General features: G+C 34.1%; 17 protein-coding genes and 3 pseudogenes across 20 annotated transcripts, besides 4 other annotated features; 9 read left to right on the forward strand and 11 right to left on the reverse strand.

Moving 5' to 3' along the window:
- Positions 1-8,011: part of a mobile genetic element that runs on past the window's edge.
- TVAGG3_1023100 (keratin-associated protein family) lies at positions 43-763 on the reverse strand (the record flags this gene model as incomplete). Its single annotated transcript, XM_051254893.1, has 1 exon — positions 43-763. A coding segment is annotated over one exon (721 nt), but the record flags the coding sequence as incomplete, so codon positions are not given.
- Positions 1,025-1,735, reverse strand: TVAGG3_1023110 (uncharacterized protein; the record flags this gene model as incomplete). The annotated part of the gene is made up of 1 exon (XM_051254894.1): positions 1,025-1,735. The coding sequence occupies one exon, from the start codon at positions 1,733-1,735 to the stop codon at positions 1,025-1,027; it is 711 nt and encodes a 236-aa protein (XP_051080468.1).
- Positions 4,875-5,264, reverse strand: TVAGG3_1023120 (protein of unknown function, DUF4106 family; the record flags this gene model as incomplete). The annotated part of the gene is made up of 1 exon (XM_051254895.1): positions 4,875-5,264. A coding segment is annotated over one exon (390 nt), but the record flags the coding sequence as incomplete, so codon positions are not given.
- TVAGG3_1023130 (uncharacterized protein) lies at positions 6,084-6,632 on the forward strand (the record flags this gene model as incomplete). The annotated part of the gene is made up of 1 exon (XM_051254896.1): positions 6,084-6,632. A coding segment is annotated over one exon (549 nt), but the record flags the coding sequence as incomplete, so codon positions are not given.
- On the forward strand, positions 6,883-7,410 carry TVAGG3_1023140 (protein of unknown function, DUF4107 family; the record flags this gene model as incomplete). The annotated part of the gene is made up of 1 exon (XM_051254897.1): positions 6,883-7,410. One exon carries the CDS (start codon positions 6,883-6,885, stop codon positions 7,408-7,410), a length of 528 nt encoding a protein of 175 aa, XP_051080471.1.
- Positions 8,012-8,050: 39 nt separating the features above from the next.
- Positions 8,051-23,816: part of a mobile genetic element that runs on past the window's edge.
- TVAGG3_1023160 (protein of unknown function, DUF4106 family) lies at positions 8,120-8,386 on the forward strand (the record flags this gene model as incomplete). The annotated part of the gene is made up of 1 exon (XM_051254898.1): positions 8,120-8,386. One exon carries the CDS (start codon positions 8,120-8,122, stop codon positions 8,384-8,386), a length of 267 nt encoding a protein of 88 aa, XP_051080472.1.
- On the forward strand, positions 8,773-9,435 carry TVAGG3_1023170 (protein of unknown function, DUF4106 family; the record flags this gene model as incomplete). The annotated part of the gene is made up of 1 exon (XM_051254899.1): positions 8,773-9,435. A coding segment is annotated over one exon (663 nt), but the record flags the coding sequence as incomplete, so codon positions are not given.
- On the forward strand, positions 9,486-9,896 carry TVAGG3_1023180 (protein of unknown function, DUF4106 family; the record flags this gene model as incomplete). The annotated part of the gene is made up of 1 exon (XM_051254900.1): positions 9,486-9,896. The coding sequence occupies one exon, from the start codon at positions 9,486-9,488 to the stop codon at positions 9,894-9,896; it is 411 nt and encodes a 136-aa protein (XP_051080474.1).
- Positions 11,635-12,584, forward strand: TVAGG3_1023190 (uncharacterized protein; the record flags this gene model as incomplete). Its single annotated transcript, XM_051254901.1, has 1 exon — positions 11,635-12,584. A coding segment is annotated over one exon (950 nt), but the record flags the coding sequence as incomplete, so codon positions are not given.
- Positions 12,908-13,327, forward strand: TVAGG3_1023200 (protein of unknown function, DUF4108 family; the record flags this gene model as incomplete). The annotated part of the gene is made up of 1 exon (XM_051254902.1): positions 12,908-13,327. The coding sequence occupies one exon, from the start codon at positions 12,908-12,910 to the stop codon at positions 13,325-13,327; it is 420 nt and encodes a 139-aa protein (XP_051080476.1).
- TVAGG3_1023210 (uncharacterized protein) lies at positions 13,344-13,787 on the reverse strand (the record flags this gene model as incomplete). Its single annotated transcript, XM_051254903.1, has 1 exon — positions 13,344-13,787. The coding sequence occupies one exon, from the start codon at positions 13,785-13,787 to the stop codon at positions 13,344-13,346; it is 444 nt and encodes a 147-aa protein (XP_051080477.1).
- On the forward strand, positions 14,005-14,700 carry TVAGG3_1023220 (protein of unknown function, DUF4106 family; the record flags this gene model as incomplete). The annotated part of the gene is made up of 1 exon (XM_051254904.1): positions 14,005-14,700. The coding sequence occupies one exon, from the start codon at positions 14,005-14,007 to the stop codon at positions 14,698-14,700; it is 696 nt and encodes a 231-aa protein (XP_051080478.1).
- On the reverse strand, positions 15,127-15,684 carry TVAGG3_1023230 (organellar and viral DNA polymerase type B; the record flags this gene model as incomplete). The annotated part of the gene is made up of 1 exon (XM_051254905.1): positions 15,127-15,684. One exon carries the CDS (start codon positions 15,682-15,684, stop codon positions 15,127-15,129), a length of 558 nt encoding a protein of 185 aa, XP_051080479.1.
- On the reverse strand, positions 15,817-16,065 carry TVAGG3_1023240 (organellar and viral DNA polymerase type B; the record flags this gene model as incomplete). The annotated part of the gene is made up of 1 exon (XM_051254906.1): positions 15,817-16,065. The coding sequence occupies one exon, from the start codon at positions 16,063-16,065 to the stop codon at positions 15,817-15,819; it is 249 nt and encodes an 82-aa protein (XP_051080480.1).
- Positions 16,180-16,542, reverse strand: TVAGG3_1023250 (uncharacterized protein; the record flags this gene model as incomplete). Its single annotated transcript, XM_051254907.1, has 1 exon — positions 16,180-16,542. One exon carries the CDS (start codon positions 16,540-16,542, stop codon positions 16,180-16,182), a length of 363 nt encoding a protein of 120 aa, XP_051080481.1.
- On the forward strand, positions 16,768-17,142 carry TVAGG3_1023260 (uncharacterized protein; the record flags this gene model as incomplete). Its single annotated transcript, XM_051254908.1, has 1 exon — positions 16,768-17,142. The coding sequence occupies one exon, from the start codon at positions 16,768-16,770 to the stop codon at positions 17,140-17,142; it is 375 nt and encodes a 124-aa protein (XP_051080482.1).
- On the reverse strand, positions 17,281-18,114 carry TVAGG3_1023270 (annotated as a pseudogene). The gene has a single exon. A coding segment is annotated over exon 1 (834 nt).
- Positions 18,140-18,725, reverse strand: TVAGG3_1023280 (annotated as a pseudogene). Its single transcript has one exon. A coding segment is annotated over exon 1 (586 nt).
- Positions 18,767-19,356, reverse strand: TVAGG3_1023290 (annotated as a pseudogene). The gene has a single exon. A coding segment is annotated over exon 1 (590 nt).
- Positions 21,166-21,203: a mobile genetic element.
- Positions 22,377-22,413: a mobile genetic element.
- On the reverse strand, positions 22,615-22,779 carry TVAGG3_1023320 (uncharacterized protein; the record flags this gene model as incomplete). The annotated part of the gene is made up of 1 exon (XM_051254909.1): positions 22,615-22,779. The coding sequence occupies one exon, from the start codon at positions 22,777-22,779 to the stop codon at positions 22,615-22,617; it is 165 nt and encodes a 54-aa protein (XP_051080483.1).

A 23,816-nucleotide genomic window follows, 5' to 3' on the forward strand; every position in this document is an offset into this window, starting at 1 on the left:
GAGTGTGCGCGGGTAAGTTTGCTTCAGTAATTTTCTTCGAACCTCCTGTTTGCTTTGAAGAGTTAGCACAGTATAAGAATTTGTCTACAATCTGCTGCCATGTACCAAAACCTAAAACACTTGCTGGATTTGTTGAGTTCATTGACGTATAAATAGAACCAACAGGATATAATGTTTGAAGTATTTCAGTCTTCATTGTTAGAAGTTCATGTTTAACATTTATAAATCTTTTGCCATCTACAATATTTATATTGTTTGTTATTAAACCATTAGGAAAAGTAGGAGGATAAATTCTTTGTTCATGTACAGTTGCACCGTTTCTTCCTGTTTTTGTTACTTCTTCAATGCATGCCTTAATTTCTTTAATCCTGATTGTTTGAAATTCTTCATGTGTATGGTTCTTGTCGGCTTTTCCATTAAGCGCAGCATTTACTTCCGACTTCTTTGCATAATTTTCATCTACATAAGTTTTGTCAGCTTTCTTATCTAACATTGCTGGTAGTTCATGTGTTTCAAAGTTTCTGGCATGACCTTCAATGTTCATACATCTGTTATCTAAATTGTTTAGTGTATCTTTTACGCTTGTACTTGGATTCTCTAAAGGTGCACTTGAACCAAGGGTATAGTTCAATATTATGTCGTCTGCTCTAACAGTAGTGAAGGATTCATGTGTATGGTTCTTGTCAGCTTTACTATTTAATGTAGCTTGAAGTTCATTTATATCGGAGATGTTGTGTTTATGAGATTTCAAAACTTTGTTCATTGCGTCAAGTTCATCTTTGTCAGCTTTACTTTTAATAGCATCTTCAAAAGTTATTTTTGCCTTAACTCTCAATGTAAATCTTGGTTCAACTAATACACCGTTAACAGAGAAAGTAGAGGCATAAATTTCATCGTTATAACTAAATGCTTCTGGTGCTTTAGCTACATCATACTGTACAGTACAGCTTATGTCATAACCTTTAGCACGAATGTATTTATATCTTCTTTCATTAACATTTTTTGTCTTCACTTCTTCTTCAGTTCATGTTAAATATCCGTGGTAGCCCGTTATAATCTGTTCGTCTGAAGTTATATAATGAACATGGTTCTTGACTTTATCACTCAGAGCTAAAAGCTCATTTTTGTCTGCTTTTTCGGCTAATTTCTCATTAACATCATTCACTTCTAATTCAACTCTTCCGCCAGAACTCTTATTATCATTAATCTTTTTCATTAATTCGGTAATTACGTCATAAAGACTATATTCTGTTTTCGGTTTTGTAAATAATGAGTCAAAATTTCTTTTCATCATTACATCGCTGACATTAATGATATCACCAATTCCTTTTTCATTTATTCTCTTCATTAATTCTGCAATAATGACGAATATATAATCTGTTAATTTATTCTCTTCATCGATGGTTATAGAATGTTTTGAAATTGAATCATTAACTCCTCTAAATAAATCAATAACTTCAGGATACACGTTTTTAATGTCTCGAATAACCCCACCGGTATCCTGTTGTTCATGTTCTTCGTTCCCGTCGTTACGTGGTTTTATATCTCTAGCCATCATCAACGCAGCCATAACCGGAGGGTTTGTTGCTATCTGCTCGAAAATCCGTCCGTTATGTACAGTATATCTAAATAATTTCTTTGTGTTTGTTAAAACATTTGAAACAAGTCTTTTAAAACCATCAACAAAATTTCCTGTTTCACCTAATATTCTTGCAGCATTTACAAGCTCACTCATTCCCGCTTTTGACCCCAAAAACGTCCATATTGCATTTATTTCACTCTGTATAGTTGTCCATTCAGCGAAACTAACACCCGCATTCGCTAAGCTGAAAATGAAATTCAGTGGATCGAACTTAATTCCACCTTCTTTTTCAATTTCAACGAACTCACTAACATGAGATTTTAAATATTCTTTCGTTAAAATTGTTTTCCCCGATGTTATGTCATTAACGAAACTATCACCGTCAAAAGTTAACGAATTCAATTTCGTCGTTGATGCTTTTATTTCATACACCGCTTTATCGATAGTTTTTGGCTCACCTTCTTTAGAAGCATATGAAACATTAATGAATGAATTATATGTATTCGTGAATGAATTAAAATCAATGATTTTCATTAATGACGCCTTTAATGATTCATTTACTGTCGAATCCCTTAAAGTAATTAATGAACTGTCATGGGCTTCGCCCTGGTCGCTTTGCGACTTTATGAAAGGTACTTTGCAAACCGTCGAGTTTGGATCAAATGCTGTAGTTGGTGCAGGAATATTAATGATATAAGTCATTAAATCATTAAGTGACGTAAATAATGTTGTCGTTTTTGATTTAATTTCTTTAGCATCTGTTATATATGGTAATTTTATTTCTGTAGTTTCTGAATTAAAGATATTCGCTAAAATGTTTTGTAAACTGTTTTGAACAGCTGTGTAAACCGTTGAATCCGGAACTCTTACGATTTCACCGTCCTTAATAAAAGGCATTGCACATGGTGTAGTGCTTGGGTCAAATCTTTCGGAATTATGATTCAACATATATTCTAACGCTTCATAAACAGACCTATATACGGTTGTATTATCTTTTTCAATAATTTCACCGTCCTTTATAAACGGCATAGTACATGGAGTTAAAATAGGGTCAAACTTTTCATAGTCCTTCCATGTTATGTATTTCTCAGTATTTCCATCAGTGATAACAATATATTTGTCAGTAAGTGTGAGAGAGTATTGACCAAAATATAAACGTTTAGCTCTGTCAGCTTCATACGCATATGCAGCTATACTCATATTTTAATGAGAATAAAATGTTGTTCTATTTGCAAAGTACAGACCCAAACGAATACGGGACAGTAAAGCTACAAACAAACTTAGGTCTACAGAATGAGGCGCTTGCATTCAGAATGGTTGACTTCAATACTATCGCTTCATTCGTTATAACAGATGAAACAGATTTCATGGAGATTGAAATAGATGGAAAGAAGCACGAAATAAGATTTCACAATAATAGAATATAAGATGGAAACATTAGCTGGAGTGTTAAATGCTCTCATAAATACTACAATAAACAAGGATAACGAAGAAAACTTAATGAATGTTAAACTTATTGCAGGAGTTTTGAAGTTCAGTTATGCGAAGGAGTTTAAGATACACGAATGAGTCATAGAGTACAACTTCTTTTGGGTGCATACCATATGACATTTCCTTTGAAAAGTGTTGACAAAACGATTGAGATGAAATCTGTTCCATACGTATGTTATGGTAATTGTTTATACATTGAGTCTAAAATAGCTAATGTCACAGGCATTTCAGGAGTTAATAGTAAAGGTTCAGTAGAATATAAATCCTTCTGTTATGCAGTAAATTCAATGTTCATTCCAAACGTTCCTGTCATAGCAACTCATTTAGGTAAATGGGTTCGCATTAGTCCTCATAATTTGAAAGACATGCAATTCAGACTTGTTGACTTTCAAGGAGAGCCTGTAGAACTGAAGGCACCAGTGCGAATGACTGTTGAAGTTGACTTTTTAGAAAATATTAAATGCAACAGCTTACAAGAGAACTCAGAGCTAAAAATATAAAGCATGAATGTTATGTATTAGGTCATGAACTTTGGTTGTTGCTGTTTGATGAAACAAATGAGTTAGTTATGTCAGTCAAGAGAACAGAAAAATATTGTGTTAGTGAAAACTGCACCAAGTCAATAAGATTAGGTTTGCATTATGAAGATGAGTTCATAGTGTTGAAGAAGTTTTGGATAGATATTACAAATTGCTAACTTGAAATTTTTTTTGACTGACGGCGCAAAGCGCCAAGATGGGCTCAAAGAGCCCTCCTGACTGCTTTAATTTACTAAAACATATTTCAAACAAAGTTTATATTCTGTTGAAAGTTTTGTATATTCATTCGAATATTTATACTTAAACTCAACTCCTGTAGTTCCTGGTGTTTCAATGATGCGGATGTTACCTATTTTCATGAATAGTGGAGTTTGACCACAGCATTCGATTTCAGGGTCGAGATAGTCAATGACACATTGTTTCCCTGTTATTCGTGAGATAACATTTTCAAGGTCCTCCTTTGTTAGAATTATTTGGTTCTTGCTTATAAGATTTGTCAAAAGCTTCTTATCGTCTTTGAGTAAAATTGTTTGGTATAACTGAAGAAGGTAATGGTCTACATTATCTGAAGGATTTGTTTGAACATTTGTGTAAGGGTTGTCGTTGGCTTCTCTTGAAAGAATTTGGTCCAGTGGTGGATACTCTAACTTAACATCTGATGTAGCGTTAGCGTTTGAAGCTGAGTTTAAATTCACCGACTTAAGTTCTGGTTCTTTTTCTTTCAAACATTCTGAACTATAGTTCTTTATGACAATATTGTTTGTCGTTCGTGAGTCAACATTTGATGTTGGTTCAATTGGAACATTAACAGCACCAGCTAAGATGGATTTGCTTCTCATTTCATATAGAATAAAAACCTTTTATATGTATGAAATGAACAATATACTCGACAAGGGTTTGAATGTAAAGCTAACGAATGAAAATATTGTTGAATTCACTGAGACAGGTGCTGTGTATAAAGATGTAGAACTACTGAACAAAAGAGCTAAGGGAAGAAGCAGGAACATGAACAAAGGGTGGAAGCCTATAAAAATTTATGTTAATGATGGCTCAGGAGGTTCAAACATAAAGTATGCAGAAAGTTATAGAGTTTATGCTCTCAAAGGTGAAAAGCCTTCATTTAAGAACAGCTATTCTAACGCATATCCTCAAAAGCTAACGGATGGGGAAGTGGATGATATGAATGACAGCAAAAATATTAACAGAAATGGCGACAGAGATGCATGGAATTTGTTTACCATCAGTCAATTGAAGGTTAAGCTTTAAAATAATGTTGGTCGTTCCCATGGAATATTTTTGACTTTAATGGTATTAGTCATGATATGAATCTCAAGGTATGAACGAGGAGAGATGAGAGACTTATATGCTTCCCAAATTTCTTCAAAAGGTAATGTTATACCTGACTGTTTCCAAATGAGTTCAATGTCATAACGTGAGAAACCTTGAAAGATAACGAAGTCAGTTATGAGACGTTTTATGTTTAAAGCTAAAAACCTCCATGTTTGCATAAGTATTGCTACAGTTAAGTGGTAATGTCTGACTTTAGTAATGATGTTAGCTAATGGTGAGTCTGGTTTTGACACTAAACCTTTACCAGCGAAGTCGTCACAAACTAATAAAGTGTTTGAAGGATATTTTTTGAAGGGGTATTTTGAAAGTTTTGATAGAATGTAGTTTGTCAGTCGTTTCATATCGTAAACACCTGAGTATTGACGTAAGTGGTGTTTGTCAATAATTCTTTCCATCTCCTCAGAAGTCTTTTGCATTCCTGACTGTATAAATTCAACGATGGCATAATATTTCCTCTTACGTCGAATGTAACGTTGAAGAAATTCAATGAGTTCACTGTCTGGAACTTTAACGACAGAGGCTTGAACTTTTGACATAAATGTTTTCGCTGTTGAGTCCATAGAGTCTGAAGTTGCTGATATAATGATTTGGTCATAATAAGAGTCGTTTCCTAAACGTTCTGTTATGAGTATATGACGAATGAGGTTAAATGTCTTACCTGAACCCATCTTTCCACAATAGAAATAAACGCCATTTGAACAGAACTCATAGTCCTTACTGAAAGGAAGAATAAGAGAAGAGTTAAGTTTGTCTGTAGTTTCATTCATGTCTTCATCTACGTCATGTATTAAATGCTTCATTTTATCTCCATTAAAAATGCAAGTCAGAAATATTCAGAACATAGCACCGAGTCTAACTGACAAGAGTATAAAGATATACTATGAACATGTTATGATGAAACCAACCAAAATTCAAGAAAGTCAGTATACTTATGAATATCCAAGACACTGGGTAGAGTATGTAGGAGGTGAGAAAGCTATTGAAATCAGACAGGTTCGAAGTATTCCAGCAGAAGAACAATATTATTGAAGAACTTTAATGTTTTGAGGTATAATGATGAAACAAAGAAGCAAGATAGTTTTCCTGTTGCTGTGTATGTGAACTTAGATACAGGAGATGACATGAAAGTTTTTAATACAAAGCTTCAAACGGTAGTGAGAGAACAACTGACTGCGGAAGGACATCCATTACCTTCAGAAGTTACCATAGCATATAATTTTGAAACAAACTCAATAGATTTTAAAGTCATCTCTGCAAAGAAGTCAGGTTTTACATTTAATGAAGCAGATGTATATTCGAATGAAAACTTCAAAGCTATTGCATGGTTAGATAATGACGATTGCTTTAAGAAAATATTTAAATACAGTGACTCAACGATGTCAATAGATGACCTTCGTGGAATGTTACCATCGACGTTTACAGTAGAAGGTTCAGCAGGATTGCTTACAAGATTGTCAATTGGTGGTATTTGGTCTCGTGAGAACATTGTTATAAAATCCAGTATAAGTGAATTTGCTGAAGAATCTATATTATGTCTTTCAAACTACATGTATTCGCCGCCGAAGCATTATAGTATAACAAACTTTGTCAGTAAGTTTAACATAAGACTTGTCGAACCTTCTTCAATGAAAGATGTTGTGCTACCAAAGACGGAAAGGATGGACTCATTATTGAATGATTTTAATAGCATATTAAATGAGCTTGTTCTTGAAGGTCATTCATGATGAAATAACTGTTGTAGAAGATGTTAGCAATTGTTCAGACATTTTGAAGCGTATAGATGATATAAGAAAGAAGTTAGATAGACCGCAAAGCGGTGAGGGCGAAGCCCGTGAGAACGCTTATGTTTCATTGACTTTCTCCAGTAACGAGAACTTTTATGAGATAATATTGAAGAGAGATGATTTTAATATGGTGTAAATGGTAGCTTGGGCAGCTTTAGGCGCAATGGGAACAAAAGCATTAGCATTTGGAGCAAAAGCACTTGGAGCTTATGACGCAGTAAATAAAATGAGTGGAGGTAGGGTTTCGAAGACATTAGATGCAAATAAAGGGAAGATTGGAGGCTGGGTTGCAAAGAAGTTAAGATTAAATAAAATAGGGCTCATAAATAAAGCATCCAATTTGGTTGCGACTGAGTCAGAAAATGCTTTAGGAAAGGACGATGAGTTTGCAAAACACGCAAAAGACTTTAATGACCAGATGAAAGGTGAAACAATGCATTTAAATAGAGTCGATGGAACTAAAGAAAATGTTTCTTCTCCACCAGTAGTTCTTCCGTATGGTCCCTATGGAATGTATGGAAACCCTTATGAACGACCATTTGACCCATTGACTGGTGGAAGTAACTGGTATCATTACGGCCGAAGAAGAAAGACAGTCAAGTTGGAGACAGACGTGAAGAAAGCAACTAAAAAGAAACCAAGGAAGAGAGTTATAAAGCAATGAATTCAACAGGGTGAAAAAACAGGTGAAAAAAGAGGTGAGATCTCACCACTTCACCTAAATTTATTTTTGTGCTATGTTTTCATACGTGTGAGGGTGGTGATATCATTTATTTTTAAGTTTATTTTTAAGTTTATTTTTATTTTATTTTTATAAATGACAGAACAAAAGCAACTCATTCGAATTCCACAGTATAACAAACATACATTTAAACATTTATTCTTCCTTCCTGAGCATAACATGTTCTTTCAAATACATCCGAGACCAGTTGACTTTTCATTGACTGTGTATAAAGATAGAAATAGTTATATCATTAAACCATACGATGACGAAGGTAAGTTATGTAAATTGTACGTTAAGAAGTTAGAGAAAGTTTATGGCTTCAAGTATGACTACAATAGGGTTAACACTGATGATGAAGATATTGAGGAAAATTTATGAGAACATTAGTGAAGTCGTTAGTGAGAACGATAGTGAGAACGTTTATTTTTTACATTAGTGAGTTCGTTAGTGAAGTGGTTGGCGGCTTTGTAAAGTGTCAAATTCACAAGTATTGGGTAAGGTGGAACGCAGTGCCGCCGTACCCATGACTTGTATACTAACTCTGTTTGAAGAGCTTGAACCGGAAACTCAGGAAAGAGTCATGCAAACAATAAGCGAAGACTCAAATACAAACTATGACAAAATCTTTCTAGGATATAGGTTACCTGAGATGGGCGACCAGAGCCCAAAGGCAAAAAGGACATGGGAAATTTACAACATACTAGGTGAACATGAGGCAAAGATGCAACAACTTGAAGCAGAGGGCAAGTTACCAAAAGCGACACCAAAGAAGAAGAGAAGAGTAGAACAAAGTGAATGTAGTGAAGAAGTAACTTCATCTAGTGAAAGTAGTGGCAATGAAGGAAAAAGAAGAGTTAAAAACTCAATCAGGAAGAAAGTAAAGCTTGGTCCGAGTGGGTTCTATTATGACATATAAATCCAACTATTCTATATTTTTACCCATATGAAATGTACGCCGCTCAGAATATAACGCCAACAATTTTGGATGCCATGAACGGAAATGTTTCCAAATGGTATAACGAATGCGACAATGCCATTAGAAGGTCAGAAATAGTTCCAGGAACTTACGAATATACAACTGCTGTTTCTTATGGAAACGTAGGTGAGTTTGGAGAAGGTTCTTCAACAACAGTAGATATTGCTTGCGACAGGTTTCATATTATTTCTATTGACAACTCATTCTTATACGTGGAACAAGACATTGAAATAAAACCTTCTGCCAAGTTGTCTGACAAGAAAGGTTGCAATGGAATTTTCTATGTCGGATACCAATATGCTCCAGAAGTTTTCATGGGATATAAGATATATTCTAACTCTGACTTAGTTCAAACAGTAACATGGGCAAACTATGAATGGTTCGCTTTGAGAAACTCAGTACAACCACAAGCTAGAGAACAAACAGACCAGTATGCAACTATTGAGAAAATAAGAAGACTTGACCCTAACGTTCCAGGAGTTTATGTTAACCTTTCTGGACAAACTGCAGCAGCAGTAACCAAAGTAAAACTGAAACTTAGAGTTCCTTTGTCATCTTTCCTCATCTTTAGGTTCTTAAGATACTTACCAAACTGGGCAGGAAAAATTTCTATCGAACTTACTCCAAGCAAAAATAACTTAGTCATTGCACCAACACAAGACCCATTCACTATTACAGACGTAAAGGGAACAAATCAAACGTCATTCGCTGAATTTTGCAAAGACAAAGTTGACTTAGACTTTGGTTTCTCAAACTTCAACAATGAAGTAAACTATTATTTCAATGCTGCTGGAACTGCTTGGGACCCAGTTAAGTTCACATGCGAAAAATTTGAATGCAAGAGAATAGAAAGCAGACTTGCAGTCTATATGTTGGACCCAGATATTTCAAATGCTTTAGCTGCCAAATATATTGCAGTTCCACTTATGTTCCCTATACACCAAATATCTGTCAAAGACTTTGCAACCCTGGTATTAAATATCATATAAACATAGATGGCAAATATTATCCAAGAGAAGAATATTCTACAGTTGAGGATATGAGGTCATACAACTTGACATTAGATGCTATGAACTTTAACAACAACTTCACAACAACCATTAACCCTGAAATGCAAAGTTCTATTATGCCATATGTGAAAGTATGGACTCATACAGGAGGTCAAAAAACTCAATATACAAATGGAGACCGTTCAAACTTTTGGCTTGGCATTCCATTTGCTGACTCAGAAGACTTTATGGGTGGTATTTCAACTGTTGGTACTGTACAAATACAATATACTGGTGACAGAGACGGTCCAGATGAATTGAGAGCAAAGAAGTTTACAAAACCAATAGCACTTTTCACGGAAGATGCTCTTTTGAAGATTCGTTCGATGAAACCTGCTGGGGCTCCTCAGATTGGCATAACGACAGCTTCCATCGAGCAGATTTTGGCAGCAGGTCAGTAAGTTGTTCTTGAACTGACTTCTCTCCGTCAAATATTGACAGTACGCCAGTTTTGACATAATATTGTATTATAAACTTTCCTTTAGTAATATCTGTAAGTTTTGAAGTTATATTTTTGTCTGCTTCAAGAACTTTCACCATTTCAGTTATACCAACTTTCTTTGCTTTATGAAAATATTTAGGTTCAGCAAAGACTGCTATTCTATAACATTTTCCATTGTTTGTGTAAAGAACTATTCTGTCAATGTATTTGTATTGTTTGTGAGTATAAACTTTGTTCTGCTTCAATTCAATAAGATATCCGAATACGTCCATCTTTTTATTCTAAGTAAAATGTCATTTCCGAAAAATAGAAGCGTAAGTGTTTCAAAAGGTTTAATGGCGGTGGCAGATGTGAAGTTAAATTCACCAACTCAAACAAACAGTCAAAGTGTTGTTGTCAATGTCAAAGACAGAGATGTTGAAGTGGGGAAACCATACGAAGACGAAGATGGTATAACAATTGTTCCTGTAAAAGAACCAACATATCCTGAAGTTACCAGAGACTTAAGTTCTGTTGCAGATATTCGAAACGACTACCAACAACTGAAAGACAAACTTCAAACTCAGGAGAAGATTTGTCAAGCTTTAAGTATAATGTTAAACTTGGGCGAACACAACCCTGTAAAAGTGAACTCATATGTCATTGCACCTCATGAAGTTTTGAAAGAACTATTGAAACTTTTGACAGAGGCAGACGATATAAACATCAAAGAAATAGAACCCGACATTAGTTGCTGTGGTGTTTCATATAATGTCATTGACAAGATATATGTTATGAAAGGAGGTGAAACGTTGAACTTAAAATATAGTTTCCCAGACGTTATAAAAATATTTGACGACCACAACATTTCATTAAAGTTTATTTGCTAAGTAAATGGCAGAAGACATAATGGTTATACTATTACGACTAAAAACCCTGAGTCATATAATTCTATAACAACAAACTTACAAAGTCCTCAAGGACGGTATTGTAAACTAACCTTAAACACAATGACGACTAAAGCCTGTTTTGCTCTTTGACACCAGAAGACTTTATTGTTGTGAATGGTAAAAAATACTCCTTTGAAGATACTTACTCAGATATACCACCAACAGGTTTTGTTGACTTATTTAATACTTTAAGGACGGGTGTAACATGTGCTGCAACTAGAGCAGGTTTCATTATGTTTGGATGTCCGACTGAGTTTACTATAAACGATATGAGCTATAATACAAACTTATTTCTGGTTTTTACTACCAACAGTTTCCTATAACAGGAAAAGGTGTCATACAAGGAATGTCTATTCCATTGACATTAAGCACACCAATCTTATATATTGTTTCAAACTTAGGTTCAAAGTGTTATTCGAATGTGACAGAAACTATTATGACCAAAAGATACTTATGCGTATAAACAATACTTTCTCTGCTGGTTTGCCTATTGTTCATTCGAATGCAGAATTTTCAACCTTAGTGAACTCAAACACTTTGGCAAGTATAACGTTGACATTAGTTGACGCAAACTTTGTTCCTGTAAAACTTTTATGTCCTATGTATTTGTCAATGACGGCAGAAAGTTTCGAATTGGAAGATGCAACTGGTGAAAGTATTGTATTACAAGAACAACTTCAACAACAAATAGCTCAAGAACAACAAATGCAACAAATGGAACAACAAAGTCAAGAATAAAAAAATAATATTTTTTTTATTTTTATAAAAATGTACAGAATAGATGTTTCAGATTTTTATGACTTCCAAGCATTCAGAAATATGTGTCCATTTAGAGACTATAACAAAGCAGTCGAGAATTTGAAACGTTTAGTCATTTATGTCGACTCTGCCCCAGAATGTTATGTTATGAAAGAATGTGATGTTGTATTTAACAAACCAAGAGCAACAATAGTGTCTGAGCAAGAATGTAGACAGAAACTTAAGAAAATAAAAGTTGTACAAGTTGGAATGAAGATGTTAGATGCTTGGGATATCTTATTGTCAAAGTTAGAAGATTTTTCAGTTCGAGGTATAAAGTTCTATACACTTTCTCCAAACTTCTATTCTATCTTCACTGGATATAAATACGAACAAGTAGAATGGAAACACAGTATTATAGAAGCTTGGTTAGACCATGTCAAAGAAATTATATGCAATGGAAACGAAAGAGTCTATGAGTATATCTTATGTTGGTTTGCAAATATCTTACAACATCCAAGTGCTAAAAATGAAACTGCTCTCATTATAATTGGAAAACAAGGAACTGGTAAGAATACTTTCTTTACAGATATTTTGTGCAAACTGTTAGAAGGTTATTCGAATCCGAATATGACAAACTTAGAAAACATCTGTGGCAAGTTTAACTCCTCAATAGAGAATATGAAACTTATAGTTTGCAATGAACTTCAAAGTATAGATACAACAAAAGTTTTGAACTCAGATGCTTTGAAGAGTCTTATAACAGACAAAGTTGGAGTTGTTGAAAGAAAGTATAAAGACCAAAGAGTTTGTGAAAATGTTGCAAACTTCATTATGGTTTCAAACAATGCTGTTCCGATGAAGTTAGAAAGTTCTGACAGAAGATATGTAGTTGTCAGAACGTCAGATTCTCATATGCAAGATACAGAATATTTTGACGACTTAGCAGAAACTTTGACATCTGACTTTTACAACCACTTGTTCTCATATTTCATGACATTAGATATTTCTAAGTTCAATCCAAGACAAATTCCACATACCGAAGAGAGACAAACATTGTTAGAAGCAAACAAGAGTGTATATGAACTGTTCATAGATGAAACTGACTTTGTGTCATTAGATGAAAGGTCATTGTACGATTCGTATAAACAATATTGTCAAGAATATGGTTATATGGCAGCTTCTAAACGTACATTCTTGGCAAATGTCAAAAGTCTTTTAGATGTTCAGAATGGTGTATATACAAAGAAAAATTTTTTCTGAGTAAATTTTTAAAAAAATATTTTTTTATCCGATAGAAAAGATGACGAAATTCATCTCAGTAAACAAGTACATGTCAGGACTTAAAGAAGAACTAGACCCATTCACATATTTGAATGTTTACTTCTACCATTTTGAAAAGTCTTCATTCAGCAAAGTTTGGAACATCGAACCAGTTAAGTTTGCTATTGTGACTAAAAATGGTGCGAAATTTGAAGACTTAGACATAGAAGGTTTTTTAACAGTCAAAGAAAGTTTTGACAGAAGGTTCTCAAACCTTAAAGAAGGCAAAGCATCCAAACTTGTTATACCTTATGAACCAAAGAAGACAGACGACTATGAATATTATGAGTCTAAAGTTGTAGAAGTTCAAGGTAAATTGGGTAAAAAGCTATTAGAGTCTAAGCCAGTGTTTACTCCTAAAGAGGAAGAGAACATTGACATTGACCCAGAAATGTTCTAAAAATAAAATTTTATTTTTACATGTCAAATTTCTTCTTCGGTGGAATTGTCTCTGGTTCTTTCTTCTCTTCTTCTACTTTCTTTTCTCTCTTCTTCTTTTCTGGTGGTGAGACGTCAAATTTCTCAGAACCATATTTCTGTAAAAGTTCTTTGTCCTTTAATAGCTCATCTATTCTGTTTTCTATTTCATCTTCAAGAACAGCGCATGTGTCTTCTTTGCATTCTAAGAACTTTTGTTGGACTTCATCTTTCCAATCGGCGTCATCTCTGTCAACAAGTCTGTCATTGACAAATTTTAAGACTGCTCTTTGTAATGTTTTATGGTTCTTGTCATATTCCCAGAAACAGAACTTTAGAACAAATTCACCTTTCTTGTTTACACTATGTAAGATTTTATGGTCGACAGATGTTTTGCTGTCAAAAAGTTTGTCTCGAATATAGATAGCGAAATCGCTAGACATTTTCTAAAAGATAAAAATTTTAATTTTTCTAAAAATATGTTAGAAAAAAAGTTTGCTGACATTGACAAGAAATTTGAGAATGTTTTAGACAAGAACAAGAGGAAGTTAGAAAATTCTCAGATAAAGCCTATACATGACAAGTTCTTATTTGCTCAGAATGGTATAACAGGTCTAATTGCACCACCTGGGTCGGGTAAGACTTTCACTTATCTTTAAAATGGCTGCACAACAACAAGAACTAGATGAGAAGAACCCATTCTATGAGTTAGTTGTTATTTGTTCGACTTCTGGTCAATTTGACCAAACCGTCAATTCGTTCAAAGATATTATAAAGAAGTCTAAGTTAGTATGTATAAAGGATACTGAGTTGTTAGATTGGATAAAGAAGTACCAAAGAAGAGTTTTGAAGTATAATGCTATAAATGAGTATATAAATTCGAAGTTTAAAGACCCAAATGAGGAAATGCAGAGAATATTAGAGAAGAAACACTTCAGAAACAAACAGAAAGAGATAGAATACATTTCGAAGAAATTGCAATCTTACGATTGGAAGACTTACCCTCATAGATGTCTTCTTATCTTAGATGATTTCGCCTCTCATCCTTTGTTAAAGAACAGAGAACAAGATATGTGTCGAATTCTTAAGAAGCTCAGACACTTTAACATCTCAGTTGTCATTTGTGTACAGACAGCAAAGAGTTTAAGTAAGGATGTTAAAAGAATACTTACTGACATAATACTTTTCCCCGGATTGTCCGAAGACGATTTCATGGAACTTATGAAAGAGTCCATGGCAGGTAAGTTTGACAGACATGAACTATGGGAGAAGTACAAAGTCATACAAGACCCTCATACTTCTTTCAGAATTCATATCTACGCAAACAAAGTTCAAATTGTAAAAAGTCAAGCTTGAAAATTCATTATTTTTGTGCTGAATTCAATAAAAATATATTTTTAGGGTAGATGGGTATATCTAACCCGATTTCTAACCTCATTTCTACCCTCATGAATTTTCATGAATTTTCATGAATTTTATATATTAATGTTTTCGTTAAGGCACTTTGTGCCGTCAGTCAGTTAATGAAATTTACACCAAAAATATATTTTAGGGTAGATGGTTAGATCTAACCCGATTTCTAACCCGATTTCTACCCCAGTTATTTTATAAACGTTTTACATGGTAAACGTTATTTTTGGAATTTTGTGAAAACTCAACGGTTTGACACGTGCCCTAAAAATTATTTTACTCAGAATTTTGTGCTGAATTCAATAAAAATATATTTTAGGGTAGAAGGTTAGATCTAACCCGATATCTACCCTCATTTCTACCCCAGTTATTTTATAACCGTTTTACATGGTAAACGTTATGAATTCGTGAGACTCTAAACAGTTTTGTAGCTTCTATTTCTTCGCTGAGGATATCAAAAATTTTAACAATGCCGAAAGTTTCTTTATACTTCTTCTTGACGTCAGATAGAAGGAAATCATCAGCTGTGGGATAGTTTTTGTTCAGAAATGCTAACATGTCCATTTTATCTTCTACCGGCTTCTCTGCCTCCCTCTTTAAATCTGCATAGTCGTTTCTCATTCTTTCTATCTCTTTTACTGAATAGTTATATTTCCTAATTGCTGCTTTACATTTTGAACATTGCGGATTCATTTTTGCGTTATATTCTGAAACCTTACCTGCTAAAACAACTAAGGCGTCAATGGTTTTCTTTAAATCTGAAGCAGTTGGTTTTATCTGTTCATTCCATACTTTACCTCTTCTATCTTTATCTCTTATCTGCCATACACATTTTGCAACTAATGAAACAAAGTTATCGTATGTCTTAAACTCCCCAGATTTATATATGTCAGAGATGTTCTTATATACCATGTCGCAATCTTTGTCCATAACTTTATGGTTGCAATGATATCCTAGAAACTCATAATTTACCTTTCGTATGAACTTCTTTATTTCTACTGAGTCAGTTGGTTTCACTTCTATTTCATCGAATTCAGGAATAGTGAGTTTTTGTTGTTGGATTTAAGGCAATTTGGGTAAATGGTCAATAATGTCCTGCATGTCATAAAGATATTCTTCATTTTCTTCATCCTGTGCGGTACAGTCTAAATTACTTGTTAAAAGTTCTTGCTTAATTTTTTGTATTTCTGTTCCAAAACTATATGAAGAAGGAATGAAGTTTTTCATCTCTACTAACATAGATGTTGGATTCATGACTAATGAATTTGGTGAAGTTGTTTGAATTGTTGTTGTGCCGATTGTTGAAATCATATCTTTTATACAAAATAAAAAAATAAATAAAAATAAAGTTAGTTTTATTTTTGATTTCGGGAAAATTCATGAAAATTCATGAGGGTAGAAATCGGGTTAGAAATGAGGTTAGATCTAACCATCTACCCTAAACATTATTTTTTGGTCCGGGAACAACTTTCTCTCAATTGGAGCTGTAGCATACTCTTTGCGTAATCGGTTCAGACCTTCTTCGAAGTCTTGGTCTCTCTTCGATTGAGATTGGAATTGGAATTGCTGGGGTGGAGCTTGCTGGAACAACCAAGGGTTGGGGAAGTAAGGCATAGGCTGAGGAGGGTAGTTCGGGAAGCCTTGTGGTGGGTAGTAACCTTGAGGTGGAAATTGGTAGTAATTCGGGGGTACTTGCTGGAACTGAGGTTGCTGAGGAGACTGTTGTGGTTCTGCAGCTTTCGGTTCTTCTGGCTTTGGAAGACATTCAGGAAGAGGAACGTCAGTCATCCGTTTGTGTCCTGTCGGAAGGAAGAACTTTTTCTGTCGGAAGGAAGAACTTTTTCTGTCGGAAGGAAAAACTTTTTCTGTCGGAAGGAAAAACTTTTTCTGAAGTTCGACCAAAAAGTTCTCAATTTTCGAAAATTTGAATGGTTTACGGACGGACAACTGGAAGAGTTCTTCCTGTCGGAAGGAAAAATTTTTCCCTTTGTCGGGAAAATATTTTCCTGTCGGATGGAAGAACTTGGAATGCAAGAAAGACTTGACGAGGCAATTTACCTCATTGAACTTAACGACTGCGTAAAAGACTACTTGCGCAAGGTAATGAAGCCCAAGGTCAAGTTCATCACTATTTCTGGAAGGTCTACACTTCAGCTCGAGACTTCGACTGGAATTCCAATTCAAATACCAGACGGGACAGCCTACGATGGCATAAAGGACGCCAAAAGAGAAGCTCTTGTTAAGTTCCTAAACAAACGTCCTTGGATAAAAATACCAAACAAGGAGAACCCCCTACCCCATATGAAATTGGCAATTCAGTCTCTCCTTCACTTCTCGGGTCAGCCGTTCTACATAACCTCAGAAGGCGACATCCAACCAGTTCAGTAAACATCTCATTTTAACTCACTTTTTTAATGTTTTTTGTGAAAGTGTCAAAAATAAATTGTTTTCATGAGTTTTCTACGATGTTAGAAAAAATGTTATTTTCTAATATCTTCACATTCAATACTTTTTCAGCACTTTTCCCTAGTTATATATGAAAGACAATTCGAGATAAAAGTCATAGTACAATGGAATAATATGTTGCACACCATTTGTTGTGAACCAAACTTGAAAGTCAGAGAAACTGTTACTAGGTGGTTCGTAGAATTTAGAAGCAAAGTCATAAAGGTCCTTACCAATACATAGAAAAATATTGTTGCTTGAACTGAAACTTGCATGACACATAACATTTTGAGGGTCAAACACGTTTCTATAAACCATCAAATCTGCTGGTGGAAGTATAAATTTAAATGGACCATCTGGTGGTAAGGTTCGTTCTGGTTTAGTAACCGAAGAAATTGTGCCAAGAACGTTTGTCTACTTCCCAAAATAAAAACTCTGTATCTCTTGGAGGGTTAATTTCAATCTTTTGAAATGAAACGGTGGAGTTCATCTTGTCATATTCTAGTTTCAGATAGTATGTTCCATTTAGTAAAGAGTCGTATTTTTCTTGAAATTCCCAATAATATTTGTTCATTTGAGTTTGAAAGTCATCTAGAGTTTTCTCAAGACTTTCGTCTGAACGAACTGTAAAGATTCTCATTTCGTCAAATTTGTCTATTAGACCATCAGGACTTCATACTGCCCATGAAAATATACTGCGAACATAAATGCGTTAGTTCTATTTGAAAACAAAACTCTTCTAAATCCTATTGCCTTTGCATCTGAAGGACTTTGAAGCCAACGAATTGGATAGTCAAACCTGTATGCTCGGGATGAAATTTCTTCATCTGAAATAGTCCTACCAGCATTTGTAAAGATATAGTCTAACGGTTTTGTATCTGCTACTTTTGTTCTTTGTTTTTCAACCTGAAGCATTTAATATATGTAAAAATATATTGTTTTAAAATGGTATGCCATATAGCTTCTTGAATTTGTTAAGAAGTATTTGAACGTATTTTCCATCTGTATCTCTAGTGTTTACATAAGCATAGCCCGCCTTAGTAAAATATACTTGTAATTTCCTATAGTTTACGCCGGTATAAAAAGTAGAAAGAGTCTTGTTCTTCGCTATAGTAGTAAAACTCAAACGTATGCTTGCCATAGTCTGTAATTTCAATTGTTTCATCTTCTAGTTCGTCGACAAATTCGAATACAATATCTCCAAATTTGCCTTTGTTCTTATTGTTTTCAGAACGAGTGACCCAACGTAAGTTTTCAAGTCTATTGTCGTTTCTTATATGGTTTATATGGTCTACAAAAGGTAAATTGTTAGGATTCAGTATAAAATGAGTTGCAATGACAACATGTTTAAGATAGTGTTTTCCACCCATCTTCATAATAGCATATCCGTCATTTCGCTCCCATTCGCTTAAAACTCTTTTTGTCTTTTTGTTTTTGACTTCAAATGACTTACAACAGTGAATTTCATATTTCTCATCTAACAAACAAGTTTCCCAACGGTCTTCTCCAACAAACTCAGCGTACATTTCAAATAAAATAAAAAATGTCACTTTTTTGAAAAACGTTTTTACTTCATGCAATGTTTTATTTCTGTGCCGTCTTCAAGTATGCCCCAATATTTCCTTTTCGATATTACATGAACTTCGGAAAATACCTTATCTAGCTTAAAACAGCCCATCTTTTCACCGACTAAACCCATTTCAATGAGTTTGTTGTATCCTTCTTCGTTCGTCATGAGTGCGTCAATGTTCTCATAGTAAACCTTCACTTTGGATTTGACTTCGGAGAAGAATTTGTTGTAGTTGTCAAGTACTGCCTTTGCGAACTGAGGGTAAGACCAATGTTCGACAATAGGTTTTAATGTGGTTACTAAGCCACTTTGACCTTGAGTGAATTCGTACTTCAAAACAAAAGGAGAAAACCTTTCAACAAAGTTGTCGACCTTCTCATAATGTTTACTCTTCATCTCTTGAGGTTTCTTAATGGAATATCCCCATGTCGAATTCATAAGCAATTTGAGTGTCATTGCAAGTTTGGGGTTTGAAGCTTTCCTAATATCATACAGTTGTTGTATGACTTTTCCAACTGTATAGTTCCTTCCCGGAACTCACCATCTTCGTTTGGAATTCCAGTCGGAATATATTGGACAAACCTCATGTACGCAGCGTTAAGGTCGACATAGTATATCTTTTCGTTTGAGTCGAACTTGTCGCAACCAATTGGTCCAGTTTGTGGAAATTCAAGTGAGTCTCTTATCTTCTGAGAAACTTCTCCTGTTATCTCATAAACATCGTCGAAGCAACCTGTTTCATATAAAACCTTCTGACCTAACTCAGATGCTCTCCAATACAATTTGTCGTCAATTGGATGTCTCAATGGAAGTTTGTTTATAGCATCTTGAAGTTCTTGCAACCTCATTGGAAGTTCTTCTGGTTCAGGTTGGTATCCGAACATACCAACCCCTTGTGGAACTGTGTACTTCTTTTGTACTAGAAACTTTGTCTGGAACAACTTTTGGTCTTGCTAACAATGAAAAGCTTGTTTTCTTTTGGTACAAAAGTTTCTGTCAGCTTGTCATCTGGAATTGGTTCCAACAAACCTTTCTCGAAAAGAATGTTTACAGCTCTGACAATGTTGCACTTACTTTTACCAAAGAATGGGTTTGTAAGACTTTCGTTCAACATGAAGTGGTTGTGGACAATTACAATCTTTAACCATGGTAAGTCTTTGTCAACAACATAGTCGTCATGTGAAGAACCTTTAGCTGTAGGTATGTTGACTCGGATATTGACATTTGCCAACGGTGCAATTTTTGCCAATTGACCTCTGAGAATGTACCTTGTCTTCACACATGACTCAAGATACTTCATCTTCTCATCTGTAACAAGACCAGAGTTCCTGAGACATGTAAGAATACAAGGTTCATTGACAATTGTTTCAATTGGATTGTAAATTCCATACCTTGTCAAGTCAATGTCAGACTTATTTATGAACGGGAAGTATCCAGCATGTTGTCTGACTGCTTGAGAGTTAGGTTGGTACCATTCGAACTTGACACTTGCAATTCCTTCAATTGCATTCAAAATGTCTGAGTCGGAGTCAAACCATTTGTTCTCTCTTTGTAGTCTTGAAAGCGTCAAGAAGTTTTGCGGCTGTTTGTTCATTGCCATGTGCATAGTAAATGTGACCATCCAATCTGTTATGGTCAATCTGAGATTGTGTCCTTTCTTATTTCCGTCTTGAATTGCAGCAAGTACACCCATGAAGCCTTCTTTGTTCTTTCCTTCGTCAAAGTTTACTGTAAAGGTTCGACCAGATGTAATTTGACTTCTAACTTCACGATACTTTTCATATGCATATCTTGTTCTTTCCATGGGAGCATGTGCGTCTTCACCTTTTCCTTTTTCCTTCTCAAAGGATGCAATTGTTCGTCATGTTCCAGTAGAATCTGGCAAAGCCGTCGTGTCCTTCAACTTGAGGTTCACTAACATCGAAAGGCATGTTCATAAGACGTTCTTCTTCTAACCTCTCTAGTCTGTTTGGATAATTGGCACGTGCTGTTTCCAAATCTAATTCGTAGGTAAGACCTGCCAATTTGTCATAGACTTTTATTGGCTTTCCCTTCCTATATTTAAACTTCTTCGAAACTCTCCAACCATATCTTTGTAACTCTGCTTTTATTCTAGCAGACTTTCTGTCCATTCTATATGGGGGCATTTTATAAAAATAAAAAAATATTTTTTTCTTTACTTTACATAACCGCCTGCTGCCATAAGTCTTTGACGCCAACCCATACCAGCTAATGAAGGTTGACTTGGTTTAGTTTGGAAACTAAACTTTGGTTTTGGTTTATCTTCAGTTTTTGGTTTTTCTTCTTCTATCGGTTTTTTGTCACTTTTCGGTTCCTCTGACTTTACTTCACTTGCAGGAACAGTTGTGTCGTCAACATCTTCATAAATATCATATTGTTGTAAACAGAAATTCATCAAAAGTGACACCTCAGAAAAGCTAAAATATTGAATTTTTGGAACTTTTGATAGAGCACGTTTTTAAATATTAATTAAAGTAAATGTATATTTTGTAAAGATTCTTTTTAATAAAAAAATAAAATTTTGAAGAAGAACACAAAATCTTCTGAAAAATAATATCACATAAACTCATATTATTTTCTAATATATAACTATTTTATATAAAAATCAAATTCAATGATCTTAAAAGCGAAGGATAAACCTCAAAATTTACGAATATAATGAGTGGGAATATAATGCTTATCTATCATAAAACCATATGAAATATCAATTTTTGCTTTACGCCTAATTTTTGACGACAATTAGCAAAAAATGTTAAATGTTAACACTCAGTCCATTTGAATATGAAAAACAAAATTGACTTTGATTAAATGTTTTATTTATCATGCAATTCTTCTTGCGACCAAAGATTTGAATAAAATTTCAAAAAATAAGATAGCTTAAAAATAATATACGGTAGTGTTTACTAATAGATGAATAGTATATAATTCTATTAAAATGGATTTGATCCAAAAAATATATAAAATTTGATCATAAATAAAATCGTTTTAAATTACTTCTTCATTTAAATTATAACAATTATTTTGGTTTTATATTTTTTTGGATCAAATCCATTTTAATAGAATTTATATACTATTCATCTATTAGTAAACACTACCGTATATTATTTTTTAAGCTATCTTATTTTTTGAAATTTTATTCAAATCTTTGGTCGCAAGAAGAATTGCATGATAAATAAAAACATTTAATCAAAGTCAATTTTGTTTTTCATATTCAAATGGACTGAGTGTTAACATTTAACATTTTTTGCTAATTGTCGTCAAAAATTAGGCGTAAAGCAAAAATTGATATTTCATATGGTTTTATGATAGATAAGCATTATATTCCCACTCATTATATTCGTAAATTTTGAGGTTTATCCTTCGCTTTTAAGATCATTGAATTTGATTTTTATATAAAATAGTTATATATTAGAAAATAATATGAGTTTATGTGATATTATTTTTCAGAAGATTTCATTCTATATGCCTATGAAAAGTACTCTCAAAACTAACTTTTTCCTAATTATAATTAAATCTAGAATATTGTATTATGCTTAGTATTATTTCATTTTTCTCATTCAATTTAGAATTTACAAATGTCAAAAAATTGAGAGCTGTCACTTTTGATGAATTTCTGTTTATTACAGAATGTATAAACTCTTAAATGTATTTCGATAATAAAAAAATAGCTTAAAATGAGAAGATGAAGTGATCAATCACAAAAAAAACCACTCAAGACCATAAATGGTGATAATTCACTTAAACTTTTCGGTTCTGAACTTTTTGTTTGTGGTGTCAAATCTACCGTTTCAACTTCTTCGGTCATTTCATCTCAGTAAAAAATTTTAGTTTGGTTTGTTTTCAACTGGTTGTTGTTGTGGAGGTAGGATGGTTCCTTTAATAATATCATTCAGTTTCACATGCTGAGCCTGACTATATGGTATCGGTTTAAATGCTGGAAGCCGACAAATCCATCTTGAACTCATTTGTCTCAATGCTGCATTGTTCATTTCATCCTAGTTAAAAACCTTACATTTCCCAAGTTTGAGGCGGTTGAGGTTGGTTATTGTTTACCCATTGTTGTGCATGGTTATATCCTCTGTTAAAGAATCTTTCACCTTGGTCCATATAGTGTCCTGCTTGGTTATAGTAGTCATTTGCTTTGTTATAATAGTTTCCTGCTTGTCTTCCTACATTGTCTATCCATCCTTGAACTTTTCTCTTGTTCAGGATTTGGAATAAGATTTGTTGCATCTCGTGCTACATCCCAACCTTTCTGTACAGTTTGTATAATAGGTTGTGCTTTCTCTTTAAGTATACCTAATGTACTCAAAATCTTCCTTCCAACTCCAAATACACCTCTTGCTATTGTGCCCACTGCGGGTAAAAATCTAGATGCGACTCCTGCTAATGCGCCAAATAAACCCATTTCTTATAGGGTAAAAAATGACGAATCCGAACAAGGACCCCTATGTTTCTAAAGCGACAAAGAAAGCACTCATGATAAAAATCTTTAGTTCAACACCAAATGCTTGGTTTATGGATATCTTGGAAAACATTCCGAGAGTTAGAACAGATGGACCACCATACTGGTTAATATTTTGTTGGTCAAAACACAAGATACTGTGAAGCCATACCATTATGGTCCAAAAATATTTTAGATGTGAAAACTGCTTTGACAATATTCGTTGACAAATACCATCCAACAAAACTGACATCTGACTGTGAAAGTTCTTTCAAATCAGATGATATTAAAAACTATCTGCGTTCAAAAAATGTAAACCAATATTTCATTGTCGACCAAAACCATTCTGCTCTTGGTGTCATTGACGGATGTATAAAAATGTTAAGAGACTTAAACCAACCACAAGGTGGTGAAGCAAATGAAATGTCATATGACGACAAGTATAGACACTTCTCCATGGCAAAGATGAGACAAGTTTTAAATATTTACAATAACCGTAAACAAAAAGGTTTGGGAAACCACTCCCCGAAGAAATGAAAAACAACCCTGACTTAGAGAAAGACTATATATTTAATAATTTTA

This window comes from Trichomonas vaginalis, chromosome I, assembly GCF_026262505.1.
Source record: "Trichomonas vaginalis G3 chromosome I, whole genome shotgun sequence".
Lineage (NCBI taxonomy): Eukaryota > Parabasalia > Trichomonadida > Trichomonadidae > Trichomonas > Trichomonas vaginalis.